Below are 26054 nucleotides of genomic sequence, written 5' to 3' on the forward strand. Positions count from 1 at the left end.
CTTTCAGAGTTATGTTCTTCCATAATACACGATGATGAACATTTAAATGTGCGTGGTTGAAGAAGAGCCTTTGCTAACTTAATATGTGTGTAACAAGGCATCATATTTCATTGGCTGACCACATTTTGTATGTGTAAAATGTTTATTTGCATAGTAACTACTAACTATTCATCTCAAATGTGGTGCAGTAAGACCATTAAATAGCATAAATATAGTCACTGCTGTACTCAATTACCTCAAGACAGCAGTTTTAGAGTAACTGTAAGTACTTAGTTGCATTCCTCCACTGAATATGGAAGACATTTTCAGCTGCTACAAAGAAATAAAAACAGAAGAATAACTAATAATCACGGAGGCTATTCATCTGCCTGAGCAAAGAAGAGAAAGACTTTTAAAATACTGGATTGGACAGGGAATTCAGAAGAGTTTATGTAAGATGCCCCCTGAGCTGTTATAAAAAAAATAAATAAAAAAAAAAAAACACACATTATATTTTGTTTACATCATAAGTTTAGGGTGGTGGAATATCCCCCCCCCCCCCCCCCCCCCCACACCCAGTGAGTGGTGATAGTGATTTTATTTTTATTTTCGGTCGAGTGAGCTGTCCACAGTAGGACTCCCTTTACCTCCACTGTCCGGCCACCGCTCTGCCAGGTAACCGTTTACCTCGATGTGGACGCGACTGTGGCCATACGCGCGCCCCCGCTACATCATACGTCACCGTGCTCGCTCCTCTTCTCGCGCGCTGGTTAAAAAGAAGGAGGAAAGAGCACGGGAAAACATGTGAGCGCTCTGAGGACTTTAGTGAGACACAACTTTTATTTTCTTATATGTTTTTATTTTTGAACCCGTGCATTTACAGACTGCCGTGCTGTGCTCAAGAGGAATTACATCTGAAAGGAACGTCACGGCTCTTTTTCACTTCACGGTGTTTTGGCTTTTGACTTTTTGTGTACATCAGGATAAATTGTGTTATTGCTCTGCTTTTAATTTTTAATTCCTGCTTTTTTTAATAGCCGAATTGTACTATATAATCAGAAGAAACAATAATTTATTTTGAAACACCTGTCTTCTTAGCAGTGAATCAAATTTGGGACACCTGCGTTTTACAGATTTGCCATTTTCCTAATCGGCTTCTGCTACTTGGAGACATATATCTTAAATACATATACATATAACATCTCTCTTTTAAAAAGGGAGGCATATATCTTGAGTCTTTGTTGTACCAATTTTCCTTTTTATTTTTTAATTTTTTTTTTAATTTTTTTTTTTTTAAATTTGATGATCTTTTTGAAACTATGAAGCATTTGCAATTTGTGCTCGTCCTGGCCATCGCGGTCAACGTGTGGGAATGTGGGGACGCAAAGTTCGGCGAGAGGGGAGAAATAAGCCCCCGGAGGAGAAGATGTTACGACGGGAGCTTGCCTAAGCGGCTGAAGAAAAGGGAGCGAAAAGTGCTGCTTGACGGCAGCAGCAGCAGCAGCAGCAGCAGCGGAGAGGTTTGCCACAGGTTGTACCCCCGTGTGTCGTGCTGTCCCACACGGAGAGCCGCCTATCAGATCCTGCACCGCAGGGATCCCAGGGTAGGTTAAAGTCCATCCACCGCGCTGCATTTTCTTCAAATTAAAAGGACAGTGTTTTACTGCGGAGGCGCCTCCGGGAGAGGCATTTTACAGCCTCCTCCCTTTGGTATTGTCATTGTGTGTGTTATATGTCGACAGCTGAATTTTGGGGATGGTCGAGAGGAAGTAGCCCTGCTGACTGCACGTAAACGATACGAAAAAGTGTTATTTTGATATCCTTATAGGGACATATTGCGGCTTACGTCTCTTCACACTCACCGTGACACCATATGGTGACTTCACCGTACCTTGTGTTTGTACACTTTAACCTGCCGGCTCTGCTCGTGAAACCCCCCCCCCCCCCCCCCCCCCCCCGTTCGCGCCGCATAAACTACAGCACGCTTGCGCGGGTTATCATTATTTATGTTTTTTTTTTTTTTTTTTTTTTTAAAATCTCTTTTGATAAGCGATTACAATCTTCTTCGGTGCAAATTTATCCTGCTGTTTTATTTGGGATCTGCGTGTCCACACGGGGACTTACCTGCTCTGAAATTGAAAGAACTTAAAGCTTTCTAGAATACATTTACATGTATTTATTTATTTATTTATTGCCAGGTTATCTCGCTTTGCACAATCAAATCAACAAACAGTTCAACTCTAATGCGGCTTGTCCGATGCGCTTCGGCGTTACCATGGCAATCACTCTGCCGATTTACGTTACTTATCGCTACAGGAGAGAGAGGTACTACTAGCTAAACCGTTGAACCGAAAAGGTAGGAGCTCGTTTGTTCCTATTTTTTTTGTTTGTTTGTTTGTTTGCCGCAGCTGAGAGCTTTGTAAGGGGGATTGTTTACTTGTTCGCAGCGGTTTTCAGAGTTAACGTACTTGTTGTTTTTGTTTTTTTTTCTGACGTGTTTACCGTTAATTGCGTCGGGCTCGCGCTGGTCCGCAGCCCTCCTTGACCGTTACAGGTCCGACCGGAGAGATAAACAAAGTGTTAAAATGTCATGAAGAGGTAAAAAAATTTTGTTTTTTAAAAAAAGCCAGGGGTTTAAACCTCTCCTCGGGACATGCAGGCGGGGAGGAGAGGAAGGGGGGAGGGAGGGGAAGCGACTATATGCGCCAAAACTTGTAGCGGATTCCGTTGGATCCTCACCGGTCCATTTTCATGTAAACCACTCCTCCAGTCACTCAGTGGCTGGGTGGTATCTCACTTTGTGTTTGCGACAAAAAAGCCATATTGCATCATTTAATTTGCTCAAGTCATGCAAATAAGAGGAGGAGGGTGGAGGGGTGGTGGGGTTGGAGGGGTAGAAACTGAATAGGACGAACTCGACTTCTCCTCCTCCCCGCTACACTGCCCACACACGGAGCCCCCTTTTCTGGTTATGGCAAAAAGAATAACAACAACACCATTGTGTTTGTTGGTTTCACTAATGGGAGAAGCTGGAGAACATCACTCTCCCCCCGGTCATCAGCCCTGTCCAAGTGTTAATGCCTTTGAGAGGGTGTGTGTCCTTCACTATGTCCCCCCCTGCCAACAAACTTACACCTATTCCCTGAGGACAAGTGTTTTGTCAAAGCTCAGTGTTGCCTACCTCAGTGCTCTCCTCCTCTCCTCTCCGTCTCTCTGACCATGTGAGCTTCCCAGACTGTTGCAGATTTTTATTTTTTTTTGCAGCTAAATGACAAGTGCTTTTAGTCTTTTTTTTTTTTTTTTTTTTGCAAGTATGGCATTATGCTTTTATTAAAATGTTTGTTCTGTCAATTTTGCTGTCAAGCCAATATGCAGATGCATTCATAGAAATCAGTAATCCTGTACCAGCTGCCCCCCCCCCCCCACAGGAAGCTGAGCATTGTAAAGCCAGTTTTTTTTTTTTTTTTTTAAATGCAATGTAAACATCTGAAATAGCCTGACAATCTTATTTCCCTCGCCACCACAGTCCCAATGTTTCTGATTATGGCTGTTCTTGACCTCGGCAAAAGTGCAACAGCTGAGCCTCATTGCTATTTTCTCCCTGCTTTTGAGGAACATACTTGCTGAGATTCAGCAAAAGGCAACAAACAAAGGTCCTCTTGTTCTAGTTTGGATGATGGCAACATTGGAGCCCATCCCAGCAACATATGGACTCAGGGCATGGCTGAGAGCACACAAATGCTACTCTCCGTGGACCTTGTGCCAGCTCATGGCACACAGAATCAATGGGCAATTTAGAGCAGGAGAGCGGGCATGCCCACAACACTACATGGCATGAGAGTAGAGGGCACCGAGACAGAGGAACACACCACACATAGAGGGTCACGGCAAGGCTGGAGCTCCCCTTTTTGAGGGAAAACATCAGCAGTTCGATAAATTGCGGAGCGAAAAACGTGATTCAGATAGGAGTTTATAAATGGAGACTCGGATAAACTGGAATATCTTGTCCCTCTTCAATTAGTGCTTTACACTACCTTCTGTGATGAGAGATTTCCTCCGTGTACGTCCGTATATTTTTCAGGCAGACCCGTGGGTTTTAGCAGGGAGTTCAGCCACCTGTTGAGTAAACACAGCTCCGTACAACTTCTAAACATATAAAAAAAATATTTTCCTCAGTCGCAGTTTGTTCTGCAACCAGAGTGAAGTGTAAGGTGTCCATATGTTAGCCTTAGGTCCCCTGGTCTAATTGACTTCGACAGACTGCTAATTTGTTGATACCAGAGTGGGAATGATGTGCCTGTCTATCTCTAAATTGGTGTTTACACATGGACCTCACACAGAGCAAAGCACTGCCAGCCTGCCTGCCTGCCTGCCTGCCCAAGCAGCACCGCTCTTGACCTAAAACAGATTACATTGTGTTTTATTATAGCTAATTTGTTATGTAAATAATCCTGCTAATTTCTTTTGGATTAACTCTATGTGTACTTTTGCGTAATGACCCCAAGTCAGGCTTTGAGGCTCTTATTTGGCTTTATTCATTTCATGCCCCCTGAGATCTGTCAGACGTGGGAATTGTAATTTGACTTTAAATGTTTGTGACCTGGGGTAAGTAGGCAGAGAATGAGAAGATGTCTTTGTTTATTTCTCCACACAGAGAGGGAGTTACGACCGCAGTGCTTTACATATTGGAAACAAAGAGTACAGGATAGGAAAGGTTGTCGGGAGAAAATGTAAAAATATGTATTTTAGCTAAGAATTCAAACTGAAAACCTTTGTTGTAATAAAGTTGGTATACACAGGATGACTCAAAAGAAATGTTTCAGAGGAAAAATTAGGAAAGAGGCGATAACACTACTTACAAGTGAAAATTTGGAGTGCTTCTGCAGTGTGTTGATGTGGATCGGATAGAGGTGCTGCAGACTGTCTGGTTACCGCCTCACTGGTCATTCTGTAGGTGATGTTGCTGTGGGACCATGGTGTTTAACACAATAACAAACCGTAACATTGACATTACCTTTGTGATGTGTTTAGGGAAGTCAGCATTAGGTTTATGACATCTCACGTTGCACATGTCAAATAGGAGAAGTTATTAACATACAGTTTGCTATATGAATGTGATCTTGTATGTGTGTAGGGTAGAGACAACTGGCTTTATGTTAGGTACCCGGGTTGGGATTGGTTCATTTTTGGCAGGTACTCTATGACAGAAAGTGTAGTAAGGCATTTCTGTGTTTTAATGTAGAAATAGTCTGAATATATAATCAAAACCATTCATTTTACACATTTCATGTACTGATCTATAGAAGTCTTGCACTAAAAAAAGTTAACGAAATAAAAATATTCACCAATAAAAGACCATTTGAACTCACCAAGATGATTTGGAAACATTTCAGCTTGTATAGTTATAGTCCGAGAAAATATCAAACAAAGTCTTAAATTGTCTGATATTTTTAAAGATTTGAAAAATGCTGCTTACGGTCTGAACTTTCTCTTCTTTAGCGTGTAATGCTTACGATGTTAATATCATCAAATGCCCAGCTTATTATCCTGAACTACATGTAGGCTTGCATGTGCAATGTGAAGTAAGAGGTAAAAGTTAACAGCCTATCCATTTTAATCAGGCATCGGTGCTTGTTGCGTGTGGTCTCCAGATTTTCTCCACCAACAATACAGAATGTGGACGTCTCCTGGAGGAGATCAAGTGTGCTCGCTGCTCCCCCAATGCCCAGGTGTTGTTCCACTCCCTGGACATGGATAAGATGCCACACAGGGAGCCAGACCTGCCGCGGCTCTGCCAGGACTTCTGCCGCGAGTTCTACTACACCTGCAGGGGGCACATACCAGGTAATTACACAGATAATAATGGCCATTAATATAACTTTAACTGTTGCTTGTGTGGTTACCTGGCGGTACGCAAAGGAAACATATAAGCAGGAACAGAGTAAGTGAAATGAAACTAACGTGTGATTGTGATTAATGAAGATTCACAGCAGGCCTCATTTCTTATTGCGACTCAGCTTGCACATGTAGAACTGGCAGATTTTTGGACTTATGCAAGAAGTGGTGCGTCAGTAGTCTGGTCTGTGAATATTTATTTATCCAGCTCTTACCTCATCTGACCTCACCTCCATTTGTTGCTGAGCTTGTCTTACCACTCGCTCGCTGCCTCGCTCCTTACTTTACTGTTGCTCTTTAATGCATCAGTGTAATCGCTCGGCACACTTTGCTTATATCGACACAACATCTGAGTGCAGACTAATGTTGCATATTTGATATAGCAAAGAGCCAAGCAATATTTGTGCTTTTTGTAACACATTATTCAGTCATGCTGTGTTTAAATCGCCAGGTGCGGATAGTGTTGTTCTCTTGTCTCTGTTACGTTTGTTCAAATCATGCCAGATTATTTTAATCAGCACAAATTTGTAATCATTTTGGGTGTAGTAACAATACACAGATTTGAGACATTTCCTGACTTGTGAATGGAAAACACTATAATTGCAAAGAAGGTGTAAAAACAATTTTCTCACATGCACCGACAAAAGCCAGCCCACCTGATCAGTGTACCAGAAAACTCGACTGACCGTAGCAGAATGAACTATTTTATGACCTATTACTGGATGCGGCTCGCCACACTGCTGGGGTTGATTCTGTGTTTGGGATGCATATGCCCCCTGGCTGTGGTCTAGACATGACGGCTTTGCCTTCCTCACACATAACCTGTCACCTAAAAAACAGCGCCTCATGCTCTGCCGTTACAATGTTTTCATTTGAGGTGTAAGGTCACATGATTCTAAACACAGTTGAAGTGTTGCTTCACTGGGCCCTGTCATCCCTGACTGGGAGTCAGAATCCACAGAACAGGTAAAAAGCTCACCGATGCAACAGTTTTCCTTGTGTATACGGTGCTTGTTAAGTGATAGGAACCCTTCTGCTCCCTCAAAGCATTTGCTCTTCAGAAGAATTCCCTTTGAAGGGATGCAAAATCGCAGGTACCTGTGTCTTCAGAGTGCATACCAAACATGATCAAACACTTTTTTGACTGCCTTTTCTGCTCCAGCCAAGTCTTCTTCCAATCTCTGTCGCCACAAACTGATTAGATCTGCTGAGATTTGTAAGCAGAGTACAGTTTCAAACACACTCGTCTGCAACCCACCCACATGGTATGCTGCAGCTCAAATCAAATATCAAACACATACATTCCATCCGAGTCCATCCGAATCTACATCTAATGTCCCGCTGGCATATCGTGTACAACACTTGAACTACAATTGAGGTTGGGGGGGGGGGGGGGGCACTCCACAGACCAAAGGAAGAGGGAGGAAGAAGAGGTCCTGTCTGAAGTTACATTACTTGCTCATAAACTGACAGACATACGGGCTCAGAGAGTCAAAACCCAAAAAAGCTCAGGAGGAATCCAGAAACGAATCCCCCCCCCCTCCCTCCCTCCCTCCCTCCCTCCCCCTGCTTGCTGTTGTGCTCCTCCCTGCTCACCCCCACCTCAGCCCCCCACAGATCAGCATATGTGGTGACGAATGACACATTTATTTTTCTACAAAGGTTGTGTGTATGTAAAACTGCTGAAGTGCATCAAGATGTCAAGTACTTTGGGTGGGCCACCCAGGTTGCCTTGGAAGATAACCAGATGGAAGTATAACTTTAGCGCTGGGGAGCCAGGAATATGGACAGAGTTCTGTCTCTCACTCTCAGTTTCCCTCCCTTCTGTTCACTTCCTCACACACTCTCTTTCTCTCTCTCTCTCTTTGTCTCCTGTCTTTTCCTTTTGCATGCTTATCTTTTTTTTTTTCTGTTAATGCACACAATTTTAATAAAGGTGCAACATATTGTTAAAGCCTGTTGATTGACAACACTGACAAATAAACTGGAAAATGCACGCCCTGCTGACTTCAAAAAAATGAATTGGATTGAGAGTTGAAAACACTGTTTGCACATAATAGTAATAATAATCGTGTTGCCATTTTTAAATTGCGCATCTGAATATTCTCACGTGAGAAAGCAACAGTGAATATCACCAAAAACATGAACCGAGAGTGTGACGTTTGCTCGAGTTTTGCTAATTGAAGCTCACCGGCGAATGGTTTTAAATTGAAACGGTAGCCTTTACAGCATTCGTAACTGTCGTCCTGCTCCCATGAAACTTCCTACCGGCCCTTGATTAGGCCGTGTACTTGGCCCCCTTTTCTCCATAAAGATATTTACTGCCTTGACTCTCACTTCTACAGAGGGTCTCCCACCTTCTCCATGCTCCTCTCATATCTTCCCTCACTCAGCCCCCCCCCCCACCCCCACCCCCACCCCCGCCCCCACTCTGCACCCGAGGTCCCCAACCAGCACGGTTAAGATAACTGCAGACGCAAGAGTGTGGGTGGTATAGCCAGAGCTGTGTGTGTGTGTGTATGTGTGTGTGTGTGTGTGTGTGTGTGTGTGTGTGTGTGTGTTTCTATGTGTGTTTGATCTCCATGTTGTGTTTAGATGTTTGAGGGGATATCCTATCACCTCCAGTATTTGGTGCGGTCAGCTCTTGCGGTGTGTGGCAGGAGAGGGAGATGAAAGGACGGACAGGGAGAGTCCTGTTTGTGTTTTTATCACTGGTGTATTTGCTCTCCTCTGTCCTCTGAGGGATTGACTAAAGGAAACAATATTGGCAAGATTGTTTTTAGGTCGCAAAGGGCCGCCGAGACCCACTGCTCACTTCGCTTTTTGCCGGGAATAATGTTGTGACTGCACTGGCTGGAGGCGTAGTTGTGTGTGACTGCTTTGTTTATGCAAATCACCATTTTCTCTGGCACAAAAAAACATTTCAGGTAAACTGTGTGGCCAAAGGGAAATAAGGAATGACATGATGTCAGTTTTACCTTAAACTCGTGCTAAATTAGCAGAATACAATCCGTCAGCATTTGGGAACATCATGTCTTTGTTTGGCAATGCAAGCTATGAACATGTCAGCCTGAAAACATTTTTGTTTATTCAGAATTACATGCCATATTTAACAGGCTGATTATTTCATTTCACATGCTGCGCCCATGTGCAGCTCAGTAATGCAAAACAGCCAGACCTGTTTGAAGGATAAACCATGTGGATGGGTTGTTTTTTTGTTCAGGGATTCCTGAGAATTACAGGAATAATGAAGGAATAACATTTTAAACTCCAATTAAGGGAATGACCACAGTTTTTTTTTTTTTTTTAAAGGAGATAACCATCCACCACTATCGCTAACTACAATGGAGGGTCCTCTTGGTGTGCTGATTTTGAGAGATGATGATGGAAAATGGTGTGACATGGTGTAGTGGTAGAATAAAGTATATTCTTTTTGTCACTTTGAAATGTTCTACACCTTGCAGAACAACTTTGTCTGTAGTGTTGCCGAGCATAAAGACGTCTTGTCTGGTTTCTTGAACTCATGAAGTAAATTTGGTTCCCAGAATACTCTGCCATGGAAACGCATTGGTAGCAGACTGAAAAACCTTTGGCCAGAGTTCACCCAGTTTTAATAATTCTACTAATCCTACAGTTGGCTCTCTTTGCATCTCACATCTTTCAAAAACATGTTGAAACTCTCTGTGACGCTTACGTCGGGGTGACAGTACGGGCATGTTTTAGTTTTCGTCGAGATATCATCAACACTACAGGGTATGTCAGCAACTTGTCAATCTTTAAAAGAGTCGCTCGCCGATTTTCAACCCGATTTGCATCAATACAAAGTAGTACTTTATGATACATATGTAATTTCCCACAATGTGGCTGGCTGCGAGAGCTCCCCGCGTCGCGCAAAGGACGTCTGGCAGACTTTAGGAGCCGGAGTAGAAACTACAGACTGTTTATTTCCTGGGTTTCCGCAGCCAGTCAGTGGTGGGTTCTGTCCTCACCGGTTCAAACTCAAAAACAGCCCGTCCACCATGCTGCCCACACAAACCGGAGGACTAGGGCAGAAAGTAACGTTAATAAACACGACAACCATTTGAACAGTGTAATGCTGGATTCAGACATTCAGGGCTACTTATATGAGCGAAAATATTGTGCGGAGGAGTTCCGGCGTATGGAGGAGGAAGAGGCCGCCACAGCCGAGAGTGAAGGCCGAGCACCGTGCGACTAAAGCGGCACAGATCGAACCAGCCGGTAGCCGTCTCTCCCCGGGCCAGGGGACAACGGGTCGAGCCGCTGCGGGAAATCTGCACCGATGGACACCGAACTACAGTCACCGTGCTGCTGTGAAATAGTGAAGCCAGCGGGGCGAAACGGACGTCTAAGTACTCAGTAAGTACAACTGCAACAGTGCGTTATTATTGTCAACGTTACAATGTGATATCATACACTACACGTTTTTATGAGGTATATTCGAGATTATTGCAGCATGCACGCGGCCCCGGTCCCGACGGTTTTAACGTAGTTCAGCCTGACCTTAGCCGCTCTGACTGACTGTATGTAGGAGCTGTGGAAGTTTACACTGCAGCAGACGCAGCCACTCATCTGAAATAGTTATACGATGTTAGAACATGGTGTAATCCTGGTTTTAAAAAGAAAAAATGGGTTATGTTAGCGTTGTGCAATGTCGAGAAGTGCATTTTTCTCGTAAATGATTTCAGTTCATAGTGAAAGCTAGTGATACTATAGCCTACAAAATGTGGCATGATATTCACTATCATTTTTTATAGTTTAGCAGGGATTGTTTACAGTCTCCGCTGATTGCATGTCTATACAAACATACAGGCTTTGATTTCGCTGCTGGATACCGTGTAGTCATCAAATGTTTGCTCTTTACATTATGTACATTACTCTGAAGTACTTTTTAATCACATTTTCTGTTTTGCCAGCCAGAGTATTGCAGACCATCAGAGGGAAGTTTCCATCACTGACGGACAGCACCAGGGACTCAGAGAAACAGCAGATGCACTGGATGAACTAGAACTTTAAAGTATTCTTAGACAGTGTTTAAATTTCCACAAGGTGAGAGATCTAACTATTCATCTCACACAAACACTTGAATGTGAACTAGAATTTTACTCGGAAATATCTTTTCAGAAATTTTGTGAATAAAACTTTGAATTACCTGGTTTTAGTTTGTTCTATATCCCACTCATTATTCAGGACATGCTACTGGAAGCAGAAGAGAATATGAGGTTTGACCCTCTTAAAATAGATTGTTTTTGCAGACAAGATATTTCTGCCTTTGATTCATTCTGCACCTATATGACTACTTTAACATAATCTGTTATAATAGCCCATGTTTTTGTTTTTTTTATCTGAGGAAAAAAGTTAATAAAACAACATAGAACTGCTAAACTACTGATTTATAGACCAAACAATAGAACAATTATATATTTTATATCGGCATAATAGTTGCAGTTGTTTCCAGGAGTTATCATCCTGACAGACCTTCAGCTGGTAATCTATCCCAGTGATTAATTTTTGCAAAACATAGAGCTCAGAAAGCAATAATATAGAAGGTAATTAAAGCATATTGAAAATGTGTCAATTAGGAAATTTGTATCTGAATCAGCACAACGTCAATCATTATTGCACCGTCCACTTTAACACCCAGAAGCAGCTGTTGATCTGTGCTGTTGCAGCTCCTTTTGAAGGTTCTGGTATTGGCTTCAGATGAACTCTGTGGTGTGTGGATTGAAAATCACAATAAACTCGTGTGAAACGTGGTTCTCCTGTAAGAGGAAGGGGGGAAAAAAATTCAGAGTAATAATGTAAAAGTATTTATGAAATGGCTCATACATTTGGGCTACATTACAATTATGGTAAACGATATTTATACAGAAAAAGCAGGAACTAAGAGCCAACAACACTTGGAGTTACATACATCAATGCACAGAACCAAAGTGATTCAGCTGAGAAAAAATATGATTTTCACTTTTGCTTAGATTTGACAACATGTAAACACACCTGTGTTGGTTGTGGTCAGTCACCTGTAAGAGAAAGTCTGCCGTTTAGAGGAGGACAATGAGAAAAGCTTCCAGCACACCTGTTTTTGGTAAGAAAAAAAGAAAACTCGTTAATAATAACAATTAGGGAATACTTTTAAATAAGAAACATTTTCACCCTTACGACAGGAGTGTGCTGTATCATATTCACAACAGAGATTTTAAAATTTTACCAAATTGGTTGTCAAGATAATAGAAATAGTCCAACTTGTTGATGCAACAAATAGCATTGTACTGACATGCAGTGTAACAGTATGACATATGTTCTCTGTCCTCTCTCCCTCCAGCTGATATGTGTTTGTAGTATTGAAACAGTAAGATAAAAAGGAAGATGCTGTGCAGAGACTCTGACCATGTCAGCAAGCAAGCAGTTAGTGTAACTTACAGTGACGCGCTACGGTTTATCAGTGGGTATAGTGTACTTTAGCTACTCGGGGAATAACAACATCGTAGTAACGACAGATTGTGGCGACATCCTCAACTGTATGCAGCGTGTTTTGGGTCCGGGAGGATGCAGAGAAAAGTCCCGGTTCGTAGATGGACCGGCGATATCTTCCACTTATTTCCTCTTCACGTCCTCGGTTTGGTCCGAGTCGTTGTGTTCTCAGTCCTCCGGTTTGAAATGGAGACTACAAACTTATACTTCCAACCACGGTGTTTCTTTCCATGTGTGAGGTCATTTGTATTTGTTTACAGCGCTCGGGACTCGGTAACAATGCAAGTCGAAACCATTGCGACCAAAAAGTTTCCAACCAAACCAAACGGGCGGCTCCTCACTTGCTAACACCCCGGTTTAGATGCAGGTGACCGGGACCTCCGTTCAAGCTTATCCAATAGAAACGAGGTAGAGGCGGCTGCAAGAGAACGCAACGAGCGCGGTGAATCCTGGGGTTTGTAGGACTTCTGCATTCTGCCCGAAAATTAAGACTGAAGCCTATTTTCTCCGTTTTCTCTGGTCATGTTGCACCAATTTCAAAAAGTGTTGCACCTATCAAGTGCATAGACACTCGGGTTTTGTACAAAGACCATCTTTACACCAGCAAACTATTCCTTTAAATTACAGAAGAACCAGCTGAGATATGATCCTTTTAGTGCCTAAGTAGGAAAATTAGAGCCCTGATGATGCCTAATGTTGCACTGGGTTTAATTCTAATTCTTTATTCTGTACTACAGCCTGGATGTGCACCTCCAGTGGAAGCTTAATGTATCTTGCGACTACTTGCAAGGTGTTCTTATCTATTTCCAAAAGGCTTTCCATTTCTTAAGCTTCCATCAGTTGGTACTATAAATTCATCCAACACTGACAACTGGTGTACATTGACACGACACATTGGTTTTAACTGTCTAAAACAGAGGGATTCTCCAGTTGGAGTAAATGCAACCTCATCACTGACTCCTACGTCGCTGAACAGGCTCAGAGTCTTATCCATAGTTCATTAAGACTGCTGCCTAAGCATCATTTCATAAATCAGAACAATGACAGGGTAAACTAAAACTGAGAATACAGTATTTTTGCTGGAAGAAACACAGTTCACTGTCGAGTCCTGTCTAATCTGTGATCCATTTGATTTGGCCCAGTTTCTTATCACTTGTTCATTTCAGACTGCTCTGGCCAGGATTTGGGTTGGCTCATCAAATACAACACCAACACTCCCCAGCACACAAACACAGCAGCACATCATTTCACATCACTTCTTCACTTCTCTCTTCCTCTGCTTCCACTAACCTTTTTGTCGTCTTCTTCATGAATGTCCAGCCATGATACATTATAGATATTCACAAGCAGAAGTACAGAACAACGTCAGAAGAATCTTCATTGGATCCTTTCGGTTTCGCAACCTACATTAATTGTATGAAGTCATTTAACCATGCAGTATTCACAGTGTGTGTAACAACCTACGTCTGTGTGTGTATCTGTTGTGTTTGCTAGAACTGTTCCAAGCTGATGTGGATGAGTTCTGCCAATACTACGGGAGGAGAGATGCCAGTTTATGCTTTCCAGACTTTCAACGAAAGCAACCACATGGGCAAGATTCCAACTACTTAGAAGATGAGAAAATAGAAGATATCAGCAGGTTTGTTGTCTGACGTTTACCACATTTTATCCCATCTGTGGACAGAATTACGTTATGGAAGATGAGTAGTAATATTCATAACAAAATCTAAATATTTTGGATAATCATTGAATAGTTCATGTTTTAACCAAGTCAACTTTTCAGGTTTCATTAGTAACTATGAGTTTAGGTTCAAGACATTTAGATGTTGTTTTTTTGTTTTTACTATGTTTTTATTAAAACAGGCGTAGCCTCAGTAACATGTTCTGGGCTCATTGGTCCATTTTGACATGGAGAGACAGAAATGCTACGCAATTTCTCCTCTAATCCTAAAGTTTGTCCAGACTGCTTTTGCTCAGCTTTGGTAACATAATGAAAATGCTTATCCTGCGTCATTCAGTTTGCCTCCCTCACTGCAAAGGTCTGTACATCACAGAGGGCTTTGCCCTTTTGTCCGCGGGGGGATGCCTTTCATCTCTGTTTTCCCTGAGGCAAGAAGACCAGAAAGCATGTGCACCTAAAGAGCAGCAACCAACATTCAGTCAAATAATTTCCGACATTTCGAGAGTCAGGGGCACATTTGTCGTTTCTGTGCTTTTAGCTGGGCGAGGTAGCCTCGCATAAGTGATAGTGAGCAGGACTCTCGTTAAAGGCTGGGAGAAAGTGCCAAAATTTAATCCGAGTTATGGGCTAAGATTATGTTTTTCATACTTGAGAATTAAGGCACAAAGCTCAAATGCTCTTGTTCTTTGTGAAATGCACAGAGGGACTGGTTGTGCACTTTTTTTTAATTTTATTTTCATGACTGGTAGAATGTGCTGCTCAATGTTGTAGGACAAGAGAGAATCCATCATATACATGACTGTTGTGTGTTGGATGGCTTTGGTCTGGTAAAGTCGCAAAGGTTTCTGGCCTTGTCACTATAGGTTGGTAGCACACCTGCACAGTGGTGGGTGGATGTAGCGGGATTAGATCGAACCGCCTCTGCTAATTTGACCAGATCTCACACAGAAGACACACACACAGTTAATGCCCTGATGAGCTGATGTTTTGAATGAAGATGGAAAGATGGAGGACTGCTGTGAACAGGTGGTTGTGCTTGAGTTCCACAGTCTAGAGAGGAGGAAGTGGTTTCAGTTGTTTTATGATATTCAAAGGCTCAGAATAAAATATGTCTGTCCAATGCATAGGAACACTGTTGCTGACATTCACAGCGTACGGTAGGAATCTGAGTGACAGCCAGCGAGATGGGTCTACACAGAACACTGAATTTTTAATGTTTAGTTTGCAGCAGTCTGCTGTGTTGCACAAGATTGAAGTTAGAGGACCAGATTTTGTCACTCCAATTAGAGACTGCAGATTGAATACATTGTACCTGCTGTCTTTAGATGGCTGCATTGGGAGTTGATAAACAGTCACACTTCATACATAAAATGCATCATTAGAATCAGACACAAAGATAGACTGGGTTTTCGCAGGGCACTCAATGTACTTAGTGGTTAAACATGCATAATAGAACTAATATAAAATGTAAAATCGCTATAAACAGAAAGTCCTCAAACATCCAAAAGCCTAAAAATGGCACAGAGCAAGGTTCACTAGGGGCTGTTTGTGGTTCAAGCATAGTGGATTCTACTCCCACCTTAGTAAATGGGAAATTCACATAATTAGTAAATCAGCAAAGCTGAGAGAAACCTCTCTGTGCCTCAGAGATAGATATGTAACATCTGACTCCCTTATTCATAACCAAGGCACAAGATTAAAAAGAGCACACCTGCTAGTTATGTCAGCTGAGACTAATTTTAATCACTTTCAGCGCTAGGAAAAAGGATTTAACTTTGATTTTTAATCAGATGGCTGAGAGTGAAAAATCATTGTATAAAAGGTTTAGCTTAAAAACGGATATCTCATTGCTCATTATTTTATGCTTCCTTTGAAACACAACCTAAAAGTCTCCCACACCCCTTTCTTCCTTGTGACTGGATTTTTCACCACCACCATCATTCTCTGACCTTTTGTATCTTCCTCGTTACCCAGGAAACACAAACACAACTGCTACTGTGTCCAGGAGGTGTTGAGTGGTCTGAGGCAGCCGGTGGCTGTGGTGCACTGTGGTGATGGTTCCCAGCGGCTCTTTGTCCTGGAGAGGGAGGGAATTGTCAGGATACTCAACCATGACCTCGAGCTAATCAAGGAGCCCTTCCTGGACATCCACAAGCTGGTGCAGAACGGCCTGAAGGTAGGAATCAGTCAGCTTTCATAATACTAACTGTGCAGAAGGAAGAGTGGAGACGATATGGTCAAGCCTAAGACTTTTAAATAGGAAATGAACGTTCAGTTCGAGGCCTTGGCAAATGAGTTCACACAATGCTGATTAAGCCTAGCACCACCAGCTCTCTGTAGCCTTGTTCATCTGTTGTCTGAGGTTTCATTCTGGAGCTGGTTGGATGAATGCACACTGGGCAAGCTCTATGGGCACAGCGTGAACACCAGTGACCTCCAAAGGCCGAACAGTCTAACTTCTGTGTTAGCCCAATGCTAACTGGAATGGGGATAAAATTATTCTACCATGCGCGTCTTCCAGACTTTCTAAATGTTATCAGACCGAATGGATCACATTCTAACTATGAAACGAGTCATTTCACAGTGGTTGTGATGCTCGAAAATATTTATCCAATGTTTTACAGCTGCAACAGTGGCGATGGAGTAGTCAGTGATGTAAGCAGGTGACGACAAGGTTTTTGTAATTTCTCTCGCTTGAAGAAAGGGGAGAAAAAAAGTTCCACACTGCAGGATTAATATGGATGTAATTTGAATAAAAATGCAAACAAGAAAGAGAAAAGGAGAGGATCTTGGGTGATGGAGTATGAAATACTTTTTTGGTACATTTCTGGAGTGAGTACGGAACGTGGTAGAGCCTTAACACAAGTCTACAACACAAATGTTCACACCTAGGTAGACGTTTTAGAAACATCTCCAGCCAAGATAAATCCTTTGAAAGTCGTGCCGCATTATTAGTCTTCAATTATATAATTAGGCTAAACAAGCAGTCGTTCATCAAGCTATTATCTGATAATTAACTGTACATATGGAACACATTATGCAACCTGCTAATTTTCTGCTAATTCTCACAAAGATGGTTTAACGGCTTTCCTAATCTCTCCCATATTGTTCCTGTAAGGGCTCCACCGTAGTGATAACCTCATACACAACACGCCACATGATGATATGAACGACGCTTCCTCAGATTTAAATCGTAACATTGTCTACACCCTGAATTCAGATCAACAGATATTTTCACTGGATGTCTGTGGTACCTTTTTGCTCTCTCCTGCCCTCTTACTGTAGTCATGAGGGGTGAGTACTACATATGGAGTGTAGGCCTGTTTGTATTTCTGATAGGAATTAGCACCTACGAAGCATTTATCTTGTCTGCCACCAGTCGGTCTGTCAGAGGGCAAGTAAAAAGAAATAAAAGGGGCACACAAATGATCTTTTGTCATTCATGTCTTTTAAGCCTGATACAGATTTTTGGAAACGGTTATGTCCACTGTGTCATCAACTAGATGTGTTCTTGAAAAAAGTACTTGAAATATCTTCTTTGAATTCTCTGTATCTCAGTTGCAAAGACACTTCAATCTTCAGGGTAACCTCTTGAGATTTATTTGCCATCTATAATCCTTTCTGGGTCTCAGATTTAGAATTTGAAAAATGTTCAGAAATTATTTCGATCGCATGAGGAGATGGGATAGCCCAAATGTTTGGGGGGCACACTCCCAGACAGGAAGTTTATCCATGCCTCTTGCTCTTCGACTGACAAGGTCCTTTGCTTACAAGGAGTCAAACGGAGCACAGCATTTGAATACGCAACTACCCCCTGCGGGACGCCATCCCTGCTCTTCTCGGCTTTTTTGTCATAATTCAATCCAATCAGGTTGTTGGATAAAGTGACCATTATGACAATTAGACGTGGCTCAATCCCCTGCCGGCCCCAGGAGTCCTATTTTGTGATGTAGGCTGCCAGAACGGGCTCCCAGCCACACGGGGTGGACAGGACCAGGGGAGGGCTAAGGTGTTTACTGTCAGCATCAACAGGATGGAGCTGCCTTTATACAGACCGAGGAACCCAGGGACTCAGGGGACAGGGCAGATAACGGGTTTATCATCAGCCCCACGCACATGCTTTGATTGTAATGTTCTGTGTTTCCTCCCGCTCTTCTATCCCCCTCCTTCCATGGATCCCCTCGGTGCCAATTAAGCCAAACTGCACAGAAACAATGCTGTGCTGTGGTGGTGTGGGCCCCTACCTGCACTGTGGGTGTTCTCCTGAAATTCAATCGCTATACTCAACACACACACACACACACACACATTACACCACCCATGTCATGATGAGTGGTCAAATTTGGTGAATGTAGCAGATTTTGACTGTTAAACAAAACTGGATTTTTGAGTCCAAAATCAAGAAGAATATTGGAACCTTTTCTCAGAGATACATCATCATAAAAAAATTCAGTTCTGTTTGTATTGCATTGTTCATACATTTCCATATTGTTTTTTACAGGCTTCAGATTTTCTATATTAAAAACAGGAGAAGAAATGTGGAAGCACTCTAGCCAAATAGTTTGCTTGTTTATAAAAGATTAAAATCTAAATAAAAATGCAGGTGATTAGACTGTAAAGTCGCAGTTCTGTCTCCAACATATTCAAGTAGCAAAACTTTCAGTTCACTATGCAACTAAATATGACTTTCTTGTCCGTTATGATAGATAGTAAATTTGGAGTCATATCTTACAGAAATGAGCTCTCAAAAGCATAAAGTTCATTCATATGCCAATACCACAAAAGCATAGGCATAATTCAGGCTGTGTACAACTCGTTATATGTTCACTTGGAGAACAATGCTTCCAGCATACAATGTTTACACAAAGCTTTATGGAGGTGCAACTGACAAACATTCCAGCACAATGAAACATGACAACTAGCCTTGAACTTGTTTGGAGTTGCTCTCGAGACAATTATTTAAGATGCAACCAAAAACAAAGTTAATTGGTATCCATGTAAATTGTCCCTGTGTTCTGTGCTGTCTAGTGGTTTTCATAGACTTTGATGCCTCAGCGTTACACCGCTGTATAACTTCAGAAAAGACACCAGAGAGTAACATGACAGATACAGACAGTAGGCTTAAAAATGAAGAAATGTGTGAGCAGCACACCAGAGCTGACAATCTACTCACACCAGATAGCCCACTTAATCAGGGTGAGTGGGCTTCTTGTAAAATATTTCACTGTTCAAGCAAAGAAGCCAGAGCACTTTATTCTTTGTGTTCCTGCCTTCAGACGTTCAGGGTTGCAGGAGCAGAAGAGGTGGCCTCGCTCTCACTAGTTCCTCTGGACTTAGACAGTGGGATACCTTCTCGTGGAAGCTGAAGAGCTCATTTAAATATAGCAGGCAGAAAAAAATGTCCATTCAGATGATGGATTATATCTTATTGGTCAGGGAAGATTCTTGCATTGCTGTGTGCTGGTCCAAGGATTTAAGTATCAACAGGTGAAGGGCTGTCAGTAGAGATTTGAGTGTGAGGTTCTCATTGCACAAGAAAAAAAAGGCAAGAACACTACACAGGAGGTGTGTGTGTTGTCTGAGGATGAGGAAGGTGTGAGCATACATGTTTCAGGTAGTATTTAAGTGAAGGGCGTAGACATGATTTTGCTTTAGTCAACTAATGTGGAATGTCTTTTGGTGGAGGAATGCCCACAAGCCAGTGAGGCAGGATCAAAAGGTTCAGGGTAACAATGCATGAGCCAACACATGTGTCACTAGTGTCCAGAGACAGCTGCCCCTGCAGTATTGGAGATCTTCGCCGTGTGTGTGTGTGTGTGTGTGTGTGTGTGTGTGTGTGTGTGTGTGTGTGTGTGTGTGTGTGTGCCACCGTCTCCTCCATTCAGACGGGGGTCAGCATTCCATGTAATGTACCGTGAGATGTGAGATAGCAACCACTCCTCATCCCTGCACCTCACGTTCCCAGCTTTCTGTGGACTGACGCCAGACGTTTGACAGAGCCAAAGCCGGAGCCCCAGAGAACAGAATTGGAGGGAAAAGAGGAATGCAGAGGCAGGTGTTTGTGAAAAATGAAGAGATAATACTTCGTGAGAGATTCAATCAGAACCCCCTGCCTGCCCGTGGAAGAATGATGGGAGTCATAAAGATGTTCAAGGGGGAAAAATTTGTTTTAAGTTGACACAGGAGAGTCATTTGTATAGTTTGATAGAGGTTTGGAGATAGCAGGCGATATTTAAACCTGGCTCTGCATGACGATTGCTCCAAACTTCAGTCTTTGCTGTGATTATAGTCTGAAAACCCTGTTCGCAATAAGGTTTGATCAGCCAGTCTGAACAACGGACCAATCAGCAAACAGTGGGTCGGGGGGGGGGGGGCCCTAAATGCGATGACATTGAAGTCAAGCATTTGTTATGACATATAGTTCGACAATGGCAGCGGCGGTAGAGCAAGATGAAGTGATACAGTTGTAGCAACGCTAGCAAATATAGAGGAATTGAACCTGGAACAAGAACCATGCTTCCAATAGTTTCTGAATTAGACCAAGGTCTATGCCCAGTAGGATGCAACACACTGGAAACAACCTTCAATAGAGCGTGGTCAGACACTATCTCTTCACCAGTGAATTTGGATCTGGTAATACCAGGCTAATTTATATCAGCGTGCCATTAACATCTGACATTTGTTGCTAATAAATTAAGTCAACATAAATCCGGGAGGTTTTAAAATGTACTTAGTTTTTATAATAAAGCAGAGAATCGTGCAGCTTATCTCTAAATCTTTCATTATCATCATCTGTATGACATTGTAGTACTTGATTAAATATACTATGAGACAAGGCAGAACCAGATTCTCTAAACTAAGTCTAGCCTGTAAATCTGGAGCCTAAAACCCCTGAAAATGTACTCTACAGCCGACAATATGTGGACCCTGCAGTTTGTACATTCTCTAAATGAGCTTGTTTATACAGTATATTAGCTTTTGAGCCATGCCAAGAATATCTTGGTACTGCAGCTCTGGCAGCCGCTTTTAACATAATCAATGCTCAGGAGCCTCAGGTTGGCACTTTGTCTTCTTTTAATCAAGCTATCTCCTTGGACTGGCTCTGCAGCGAAAGGCTCGCTGATGCAGTGTTTGTTTCTTATGGCTCTGGTGCCAGCTCTGCTGTTCGCCTGCTGCTGAAGGAGCTAGTCATTAGCAAGGGAGCTAATATTTCAGCCCATTTAACCACTGTGTATCCTGGGGGTCCCCCTTTTGGCTCCGGATCTCGGCCTCTTCGGAATCGTGGTCTTTGACCCGCTCCCTAAGGTGAGTTTATTTTAGGGAAGTGGGTCACTGCATCTCCAGATCCAACATATGGATCCAGCATTTCAAGGTGAGGTTGAGAATTTCTCCTCCCGAGATGGAGCTTTTTGACATTCTTTGGCAAAGGGCAGCCACACCGCTCCAACTAACATCCAGCTGTACAGAGTGCTGCATCCACTCCCACATAACTCTGTTTTTATTTGACTTCAATGATCTGACATTTAGTAGTACTCATAAATTTTTGCAGTGGGACTGCCTTTTGGGGCGGAGATTTATTTGTCAATATTTCACTTTATACTCAGATTGATAGACCCCCTGTGGCCTATTATGTGGGTCTCTGTTGTTGCTCAGTGGTACTTGGAGTACATTCTTTTGCAAAGAGTCATCTCTTTTGCATTCACATGTGGCCTGTGTCACTGCTGTGTTTGACTGCGCCGGGCCTAATGCAGTCCAAACAGAACTAGGAGATCCAGTACACCAATTTATGATGTGTGTTTCTTGGCCTGTGACACACCTTACACCTCTGCAGAGCCTGCCACTGTAGTGCTTACCAAGATATATTTTTTTCGGAGTTTCTTTTTTACTATTTTGAGAGGGAACATCTGAAGGATGCGACAGCTGTTCCAGTGCCTGTGTGTTAAAGACTAAAGGCCTGATTTACTAAGCTCTCAAATATAAGTACTAAATTGCATGTTCCTTCCAAAAGTTTGCACATTTATTTTGCACCCGTTTTGCGGGTGATTTACTAAGAGTATAAACGTCACTGATATCAGGTGCAAATCTCTGTGTTTAAATGAGGGGTTTGCGTGTGTTAAAATGATTCCAGCAGTGGAAAACAGCGACCACGAAAGGAAAAGGAAATCTGATCCCATTGAAATAAAAAAATATAAATATAACAAGAACAAAACGCTATATAGGAGATTATTAGCAAGAAAGTAAATACTGTGGCGAAAACAAAAAGGCGAAAAAAAAGCCTTAATAATAAAACGTCGGCAAATACAAGAGGAGGGACGGTGGATGAGATCCTCTAACAAACTGATCAGCAGGTCCAGATCTTTCTGTGATGAGCGGGTGAATTAGTTTCATTCAGTGCCTCTCGAGTGCTCGTGAACCTCATGAAGCTACCTGTGAATTCTGCGGGACACATTAAGGACCTGTGACAGCACACCTGAATAACGGGACTGGTGGGACATCCAAGCAGCGATACGCTGACATGACTCAGAGGCAGGAAAACGCTGAGTCGTAAATAGTTTTGACATTGCTGGTATTTCGGGGCTCCTCCTTGTTGTTGGCTGTCAATCATCATTCAGTTCATTCAATAACTCAGAAATGTCATCGCTGGACAGACGATATGTCTGAATAATCTTTTCCTGTGTCATCTCAGAAATGTTTCCACAGGTGTAAAACCTCGTTCTCTACGTATTCTTTAGTTTCTCTGCGTCTCCTTCTCACCACAATAAGAGCAGTCGTCTCTCCAGATTTGCGCACCTGATTAATACGTTCCTTTCAGTCGTACTAAAATAAACACGCAATCACTTCTCCTGTTTCTACTTTCAGGTTTAGTAAATATCGTTGCGGGTGCTAAATTGTTCTATTTGCACGTTTCCTCAGTATTTTGCACCTTCAAGCAGAAACGCCCAATATTACATGTGCATGCAGGCAAACACGCAAAATGGACAACGTGTGTTAAATTGCACATTTGAAAGACGCAATCCTCACTGCACGTCGTCAGTAGATCTGCTTGGATATTTTTTTGCGTGTTGTGTGGAGTTTGCGCGGGATTTTACACACGCAAACATTTAGCAAATCAGGCCCTAAATCTGCTAAATCCTTCTTTCTTTTTTTTAAGATTCGTAGCGTCAGCAAAAGAGTCAAGCTGTTTTAAAGGGATACAGTCACACTGACCACTTTATAAACATTCTTCACACCTAAGCTTTGAATTCAGTTCATTCTTTTGTCAAGAAGAAATAGTGAGGGAGAATACAGCGTAAAAAAGGGGCCGACCTGGCTTGCCTTGCCCGGGGAATGAAATGCTATAGCTGATTATTACAGCTAACTATGATGGGAGGACCACCAAGGTAGTGACAACTGATGTAGCTGCCTCCGGGGTGAGACAAAGGTTTACATATTACACAAGCAATTTAGATGTTTTCTAAACATGTTGCCAAGACAGTGGGAGTTGGCAGCTCCTTCCTTGTTTAGGTTTTTTTTTTTTTTTTCTTCTTCTTCTTTTACTCTACTCTTTCCTCCCTCCCTCCTCCCACCCAAGCCTCAAATTTTGCATGGATTTTGTGTAAATCAGGAAAGAGCGAGGGGACGGGGAGCAAAAAGCATGGACTGAAGCACTCTGCACTTTTGTGCTCTCTATGAACTGTGAGTGAGCTAATAAATTCTTTCAGCCACTCAGCGTAGCATTCACGGATATCCCCCAAAGATTACACACACAAATCACTGCACAATGGAGGCCACCGGGAGGGTCTGGGCATCACAGGGGCCCCCGACCCTGAGGACAAGCGCACATAACCAGGCTGCAGAGAAGACTGCAAAGGGGTGGGGGGGTTGGGGGGGGCGGGGGGGGGGGGGGTTGTAGAGAAGGTGCAGCTATACCCAGAGTCAAATGCATTATAATGGTTGGTAATGGTATGGTCAAGAAGGTTGGTGGAGGTGTGAAGTGAAACAGCGGAGAGTAGGAAAAGACCGAATGAGAGAATAGCAGGGGTTTGAAAAGGGAATGTGACGGACAAATAAAAAAAAGGGATCTGAGAAATTGAAGAATTAAAGGAGGTAGAGGGTGAGCGGTGTAGCGGTTGCATGTTGGTGATGATGATGAAGATGACCGAGGGGGGGGTGATTGCAACCCCACACAGCCGAGCAGAAGCCAAGGAGGGACATAATTAACTCCTGGATCTTTTGTGTTTCTCATCTGACTGCAGGGTGGAGATGAAAGGGGCCTGCTAAGCCTGGCATTCCACCCCAATTACAAGAAGAATGGCAAGCTCTACGTCTCCTACACCACCAACCAGGAGCGCTGGGCCATCGGACCGCACGACCACATTCTCCGTGTGGTTGAATACACCGTTTCGAGGTAATGGGAGAAGTGTGTGCCAAATCTACCTAAAATATAGGGGGGGGTTTTCACCACTGCCTGAAAAGACAACAAAACCTGAGCTGCCTCACAGTCAGTCACACTTAAACTGTTATGGATCAATATGGGCTGGACATTTCTTCATGCAAATCCTACTTATTTTATTTAAAAGCATCTTTAGTACATAAATACATGGCAATTTTCACTTTCAGTCCATTGTAATTTACAATGATGTATGAAAGTAAAGGTAAAGATTCTAACAGTCTGCTTTTCAATACATATTTTCAGTGATTTATTTATTGCTGAAAATCTAAATAGTGTAAAAAGGGACCACACTGGCACATTGTGATTACAGAGCCCTGAATCTTTAGGTCATATTAATGACGATTCAAATCCTCTAACCTTGATTTCTACCAGATACCATGGTAACAAAACCTCCAAGGGCATACAGAGTAATTGTCTAGAGATGCAATGAAGAAAAAAAAAAAAAGAATTTTTGCCTTATGGGGATTTAGAATGTAGGTCAAACCTCCAAGCAAATATGTGCAACACTCCTATGATGATCGCTTTGCTTTGCATTTTCCTGTGTCGATACCTCACGCTCCCTTCACAATGACCCGTGATTAAGGAAACAATCTTTTCTCACGAACGTGTTTAAGTGTTTCATTTTAATTTGCATAATCACAGTTGTATGTTTGACTTAATGATCTAATCTTAATTACAGTCTTGGCATGCAGTCTTGGTAACTGCAGCGTATAGTCCTTAATTTGAGGGTCCAATAGACAGTCTAAGTATTTGATGGTGGTTTAAGAGATTTTTTTTTTAATCTTTAGCAAGGTGCTTTTTTAAATTGCTGGGTAACCCAAAATAACACATCATGACATATTTGTTGCTGATGCTGTGAAATTAAATTCTCACTGCAATAGAAACTGCGCAACATGTTGAAGGCTGTTATGTCTCCACACACTGTCTTTGCCTTAAGGAGACAATACATTAGATTTAGACTAAATGTCTGCAGACAACAAAGTATTTAAAGTCATTTCATGTTTAATTGTGTTTGGCGTGTCATGTCAGTATTTCTTATCCATTACCTGCTATAATTTAACCCACTAACAATTTTTGTTTTATATAAGTAATTAGAGACAATCTGAGGGTGCACCCACTTAAAAAAAAAAATCATGTCTTACATTTCATATTTCAAGACATCATACTGCATTTCTTTTGAGGCTTTTCAGGGAATCAAGATACAGTTTTGGGCTAACTGTCCAAAAGCCACTCAGGAAAGACAATACTTGAGTGTACATTTCTGAATATTCATATGAGCCTGTATGAAAGCGTGTAGGTATAGAAATGTTGTGGATATGACTTATTAACATTAAGTACCTTTTCCACTGTCGGCACTAGACCTTCTCTACTTGATTCCACTCTGTTTGGTGCAAGGTACTTTTCTGGAATTTGAAAAAAATTGCAGCCGCTGTAGCAGTTTGGCCAGTTAACAATCGCGGGTTCGTGCACGATGATTCTCTCTGACCAATCAGTGATCTGCGGCTCAGCTCGTTTGGAACCTTGAAGGAGATGATATCAAAAGTAGAACCTGGTACTAACAACAAGTTTAGGCAGAAG

The 26054-nt window shown here is 42.4% G+C and overlaps 1 protein-coding gene across 2 annotated transcripts in view; it reads left to right on the forward strand.

Moving 5' to 3' along the window:
* Positions 1-765: 765 nt before the first annotated feature.
* The window catches only part of hhip (hedgehog interacting protein), a 36426-nt gene continuing 11137 nt past the window's right edge, over positions 766-26054 (forward strand). Inside the window, exons 1-5 of one of the 2 annotated variants that reach the window (XM_069166962.1) lie at positions 766-1583; positions 5631-5823; positions 13858-14002; positions 16019-16220; positions 24280-24431. In XM_069166962.1, coding sequence (XP_069023063.1) covers positions 1299-1583; positions 5631-5823; positions 13858-14002; positions 16019-16220; positions 24280-24431 — 977 coding nt within the window. In that variant the 5' untranslated portion in view covers positions 766-1298. Of the gene's footprint in view, positions 1584-2216; positions 2336-5630; positions 5824-13857; positions 14003-16018; positions 16221-24279; positions 24432-26054 lie in introns of those variants that run through there. The other variant, XM_069166963.1, reaches the window with a different exon arrangement.

This window comes from Embiotoca jacksoni, unplaced genomic scaffold, assembly GCF_022577435.1.
Source record: "Embiotoca jacksoni isolate LCO1_2020_lvr unplaced genomic scaffold, fEmbJac1.0.p SCAF_4, whole genome shotgun sequence".
NCBI lineage: Eukaryota > Metazoa > Chordata > Actinopteri > Embiotocidae > Embiotoca > Embiotoca jacksoni.